Source organism: Polistes dominula, unplaced genomic scaffold (assembly GCF_049000335.1).
Source record: "Polistes dominula isolate Pdom_NZ unplaced genomic scaffold, Pdom_raw_medaka contig_15, whole genome shotgun sequence".
Lineage (NCBI taxonomy): Eukaryota > Metazoa > Arthropoda > Insecta > Hymenoptera > Vespidae > Polistes > Polistes dominula.
This window is the reverse complement of record NW_028300915.1, coordinates 4,229,022-4,235,155: the sequence shown is the minus strand read 5'-3', so window position 1 is coordinate 4,235,155 and position 6,134 is coordinate 4,229,022. Positions and strand designations below refer to the sequence as shown.

Sequence of the window (6,134 nt, the reverse complement as noted above, 5' to 3'; positions counted from 1 at the left end):
TAGAATCGACTAACAATAAATTACGATATACATATACGTTTAAGTACTATAATTGTTTTTATTTCTAACTTTCTAGATAAATGTATGAATTATTTATATACTTTATTATATATATAAAATTATTTTTTTTTAAATGGATATATCACACACACACAATTATTATATTATTATATTTATTATCCTTTCTTTTACGAATTTAAGGAAATTTTTTAACATTTTTCTACAAAAGCTGTCTTACTGTTTTTCAGATTTTTTAAAAAATATTATTAATCATCCAAGAACTAACTATATCAATCATTGTTTAACTTTAGTAATTGAACAGAAACTAAGTTTTTCAATGAAACGAAGCTGTTGACTTACTATATTATTATTATGAGCTAATAGGAAGAATGAAATAATAACATTTGTAATTTTCTGAATAAGATTTTATTTGTTAAGATTTGACGCATTTATTTAGTACCTAGTGCATATATAATGCATAAGTACACGTTATACATCGGAACATGTGAAAATATATATAGTTTTAATAATCCAAGCATGCATTTATGCGAACTGAAACTTTTCCATAAAAGATTTCTAATTCAGCATAATTATGACATTTAATTAGGCTTGGTCTCTCACTTAGATTTTTTACTAAACAGACTTTTAACAAGACATACATTTAGTATACTGTCTTTTCTTTTTATATCTCCTCGGTTACGGTTTTGGATACAAGTCAATTTATTTCCTTATTCTTCTTCTCCATCAGGTTTCAATGAAATGTAAAATCTGATACAAATGAATTAAATGAAAATAAATGAAGATATTTATTCGTCATCGCTCTTCTCTCCTCTTCTATCGTGCGTCTTTTTTGCTTTATATTCTTCCCATTTTCTATGATTTAGGGTCTGAAAGTCATCTACCTTTGCTATTAATTCTAAATATTTAGATAGTTTTAATAGTTCTCTATCTTTGTTCCTAGTTGTATGCGCATGTCTGAAAGGTCTTATTCGCAATCCTGATTGCGGATTCATGATGAAATTTCTTCTTATGTCATCGAACATTATTGTATTCTTTGCTGAAAATTGTTTATATTTTCCCCAAATAATACCCAGAGGTTTAACACCCACTACTCCGTATTTTGGTGTGTGAACAGATATCATGGCAAGAGAATCTAGATGAAATGCTATTTTGTAATTTGGATGATTCGATACACCTAACAGTTTCATCTTCTCGTTAATCCATTTCATGCTGGTTGCTGACCAAATGACTATATCATAATTCTTGTAAGCACGCGTTAAGAATTCATGAAGATATGGGCGCATTAATTCAGCTCCGCTTTCTGCTGTTGATCTATGATCGAAAAGTGTATAGTCTATGTCAAGTACAAGAAGTTTCTTGCCTTCCCTAAGAGGATTCAATTCTGTGATGGTATAATGATCAATTCTCTTTTGTATTTTAGACAAATATACTTCAGCTTTTTCTATTTCTACTTCTTCTTCCTCTATATCTAGATCGTTTACTACGTCTGGCATATTTTCTGGAGCTCGACTCACTTCCGCTATGTCTTCTTCGCGAGAACCCATTAACATTAATTTAAAACCTGGTTTTAATCCTAGCTTTCCTATAATGTCATCATCTTGCGCTGCTTTGCCTGGTAAATATAAAGTTTCTATAGACCTTTGTTGAAACATTTAAAAATATATTAAAAGATTCATTTTGTCAACAATTAACAAACAATTAAACTAAATGAATTTATTTGATAACTATACAAAAAACGAACAATTACAATTGACAAATAAATAAATACAAATCAAAGGACATAAAGTTTATAAAATTTAAAGGATATAACTACAAAATATATAACAGAACATTATAAAGTTGAAACATTGAATATCATTTAAGTACACTCATAGATCTAAAAAACAGTTCAAAACATAACCTTTGAATTTGAGGTTCAACAATTTTTGACGCTCTGGACGGACGCCTGTTTCTTTGTGTATACGATCTTTCATTGTAAGGACTGTATCCGATTCCAAGATATCAAGGATCTCGTACTCTTTTCCGCTCCATTTTACTATGATTTTTATTGCATTTTCCATTGTTGCTTTCTCTAACAAAAGATATAATGCAACTACAAATACAAAACCATATACTGATAACTCCTATCTGACAGGGTAAACAGATAGCAAAAAAATCGCAAGGGTGAGTCGGTGTCTTTATTCAGATTAAAGAGAATTTTGCTATTGCGTATCAGTGACGTTATTCCATTGGTCGAATTTTCAAAATCCATTTTTAAAATATTATCTTTATCATCATCAATTATTTAATTTTTAAAAGAAAAAATCATTCAGCTAGAATATTTTAATCTAAAATGTTTAATTATTATATTTATTACAATAAAAGATATAACAATTAAATGAAGTATTGAACTTACATCATTTCATCTCGACCAATCAGCACTAATCTTTATTCTACTGTAAAGTCATTTCTTTTGTACCGACTTCACGGGTTCGAGAATTACGTTGTTGATTTAAGTTTATTTATAGTAACAGATAAATAATTATTAAAAATTATTTTTATTAAAATCAATTTTTCTTACATAATAAATCATATTATGCAATTGCATTTAAGTAAAACATATTTTGTGGGTCGAAATAAGTATGCAATTTTGTAGTTGGTAAGTTCCTTGGGACGTTGTTAGATGACACTAGTATGACCTCCTGATCTTTTTAACGTTTTGAATATTATTTTAAGTTTATACTTCGAAATGACGCATTTTACTCTTTCAATAATCCAAAAACGTTATGAAAATATTACAACATATTATTACCATCACAATAAGGTATAATTTAAATACAATATTATTCTTACATAGTTATAGTATCACTATAGTACTTGATTATAATATACAATATTTGTATATAGATAAATTATCATTTTGCTTAAGGGTATGATTATTATTTTGCATAAATAATTTATGAACGAATTTCAATCGCGTTAACGATGTAAACTTTATTTAACGAAACTCCTTTTATAATTAGTATTACGATGCAAAATTATGAAAGGACATGACGGCAAAGATGCGTCGTATAATTATGGTTGATTCGTTTCTTTGACGTTGTACACAAATACACTCGTAAAATCATTTTATTTTTATCAAAGTTCAAAAATTATCAAAGAGATTAAGTAAAAAACAGAATTATAGTATAATATAAATTCTTTTGCAACAAACGTGAAGTTTCTACTTCAAAAATTAATTAAGTTCATTTCATATTTTTAATCGAATAAATTAAAAAAGAAATTAAGTCCTAATGTCATTTTATAAATATATATATATCATTTTATTTCCTTTCTTTTCAGATATTCCATTAAAAAAAGCGCTTTTCCAGCTAGACATATCCACTCGAATTAGTAGCACCTCTCACTTTTAAGTACACACGAGTATGCTAATAATATACTAGTGCATTTTTAATACGACTAGTAATGCAGACGAGTGCATCTAAAGCAATTATGTTTCTACATAATTAGCTATATGACTGCTAAATAAAAAAAAGGTATGACATAATGTTATTACAATAAAAATTTTTGTTGTACATTCAATGTTTTGCGTTTAATCAACAATTTTGTTTTATACAAAAAGAATCCTTTAATAATCTATCATAAATATCTATATTTCTATATCTAAATTTCATATCTATAAATTTGTAATAATTTGAAATAATAATTTAAAACATTCGCCTTTTTTATATAGTACAGATATCAAGATAAATATAAAGCCAAAGTATATTGTTTTGTTCAACATATTGTTGGTTTGATCCAATCGATTGGATCTCTGTAAAGATTTACGCTCGATCGAACAAATGCAGTTGGACGATTCGAATATCGTTTGGTCAAACCTGCCGGAATTGGCACTTGGTAAAGTTTCAAATCTTGGCATTTGCTAGTAGTACTGATCAGAAGAGAGAGAGAGAAAGTTTCCTTATGGACGTGGCTACTTCCGCTCGAAGGAATCATGAAATTCAGCATCTGCGAATCGGAATGACGACAGTCGGTTCGCCAATCTTGTACGATAAATCTTTCTTGCCAATATCATGATCTCTTTTACACAAATATTTTAATTATAATAGATATTATCTTTTATTTATTTATTGCACATATTTCTAACTGAATTTTCACTTGAGTTAATCAGAAGATTTGATGTATCTAAATATTGGATGTACGAATAAGATTCAATAATTTTTTCATTTCATTTTATTTGATATTATTTATTTAGGTCAAATAATTTTGTTCTCTTCAATCTGTAGAATTTTTCATTAGATTTTTGGCTCTAGTTCGTTAGTATACCGTATAATTAAACTTTTTTGGGGTTTTCTTTGAAAAAAGTGAGATATGATCGGTCAAAGTTAAGTTAGGACAAAAGGGCATTGTTAAAAGATCAATTATTAGAGAACTTTGTAAGTGACGTTTAAAATATCGTTGCAGGGCTATCATCGGAAGAAATACCTTTGAAACATTTGCTCCTGTTCTTTTTAAATGAAAATTCGATCCCATCGTATCAGACGTATCAATCGAATCAAGCAAGCAGATTTGAATCAATCGACTAGAAATAATCGATCTCTAAAGCTATTTCATTGGACGACAACGAGCTCTCTTCTCTTGTTCGGACACGTTATTTTCCTCCTCTTTATACTTCTCTCTTACTCTCTCCTTTTTTCTTTTCCTTTTCTATCTCACCTTTTGATTTCTTTGTAAAAACAAAATACCGCACTTATACAAAGAGACCGACGGACACGTCGCGATGACGAGAGAGATACGAGGAAAGAACAAAGTGTGGTTAGGGAATGCTTTCACCTGCAGGACATCCTGTGATTGATGTTACTATTCTAGTATATCCTATACTATTCACGATTCGTTAACTTCCGCGTAATGCATTTTGCAAACATCTTCAATATGATAGGATTTCTCCTGGATTAACAATAACTAAGAATTAAAGAGTAATTCCAATTTTTTTTGGACTATAAGATTGTGTTTCTTGGATATATAAAAATATTATAAAATATGATCAATAATTATTAATATTTATAACTTTATTCTTTTTTTTATGTTTTAAAAGAGTATTGTTTCTTTAACTTTTATCATCTGTCTTTATTTTCTTTCAATCAATTATTTCTAAATCCATTTATTGGAATTCTTTTATTTCCTCGTTTGTTTGGATAATCGACGATTTATCTACCATAAAATAAGATAAATGTTAAAATAAATTATTAACAGATATTGATTGTACAGATTGATATATTCATCTAATATCTGTCGTTCTTTTTCTTCGATAAAAGATACAGAAGAATTCATTGCGCCCTATTTTTAAATTAAACTTTACCGTTATTATTGTATTTAATTAATTATATCTAAGAAATCTTAAATAATAATAACCTATTTTAAAATTTTCTATGGATTAATTTTGTAAAATGTAGAAGTCATTGATAATCCCGAGCAATAATTTATGCAATACTTTACATTAAAGCTCTTGTTAATTCTATTATTAAATAAATTCTCGCGAATATAAATGATATAATATAAATCAAAACTTAATCCCAAATAAAACGATGGTCGATTATTACGATAATTGGATAAAAATAATAATGAAAGAAGAAAAAGAAAAACACTGTTAAATGGGTAATTAAAATCGATATTTAAAATAAACCCTCTCCCCCATCCTATTACACACAATTAAAAAAAAAAAAGAATAAATTACAATCAAACGAAAGTATCAATCAACGAGAATAAAAAAGAAAAATATTTGTAATCCAAATCACAAATATACCGTTAATATTATGATATAACTGGCAAATAAAGATAATGAAAAGAAAAAACAAAATAAAATAAAATAAAAACAACAAAAATCTGAAATGGGGACCGATTTTGAACCAAACATAATTAAAATTATTTCTTAAAATAAACCCTCTCCCCCATCCTATTACACACAATTAAAAAAAAAGAATAAATTACAATCAAACGAAAGTATCAATCAACGAGAATAAAAAAAGAAAAATATCTGTAATCCAAATCACAAATATACCATTAATTGGTAAATAAAGATAAGGAAAAGAAAAAACATAAAACAAAATAAAAACAACAAAAATTTGAAATGGGGA

The 6,134-nt window shown here is 27.4% G+C and overlaps 1 protein-coding gene and 1 long non-coding RNA gene across 2 annotated transcripts; one reads left to right on the top strand and one right to left on the bottom strand.

Moving 5' to 3' along the window:
* Window positions 1-403: 403 nt before the first annotated feature.
* On the bottom strand, window positions 404-2,224 carry Ublcp1 (Ubiquitin-like domain-containing C-terminal domain phosphatase 1). Its single transcript, XM_015329663.2, has 2 exons — window positions 1,922-2,224; window positions 404-1,633 (listed from the first exon to the last, which is right to left on the bottom strand). The coding sequence occupies exons 1-2, from the start codon at window positions 2,079-2,081 to the stop codon at window positions 807-809; spliced, it is 987 nt and encodes a 328-aa protein (XP_015185149.1). The 5' UTR covers window positions 2,082-2,224; the 3' UTR covers window positions 404-806.
* Window positions 2,225-2,425: 201 nt separating this feature from the next.
* Window positions 2,426-6,119, top strand: LOC149033177 (uncharacterized). Its single transcript, XR_016175870.1, has 3 exons — window positions 2,426-2,824; window positions 3,343-3,536; window positions 3,734-6,119. It is a non-coding gene; the product is annotated as an uncharacterized LOC149033177 (long non-coding RNA).
* Window positions 6,120-6,134: the final 15 nt, after the last annotated feature.

Excerpts from the sequence above, each read along its gene's own strand:
- Ublcp1 (XM_015329663.2), bottom strand. The coding sequence starts at position 2,081 with ATGGAAAATGCAATAAAAATCATAGTAAAATGGAGCGGAAAAGAGTAC. Across the intron at positions 1,634-1,921 it reads GTTGAACCTCAAATTCAAAG|GCAAAGCAGCGCAAGATGAT; the intron begins GTTATGTTTTGA and ends TATATTTACCAG.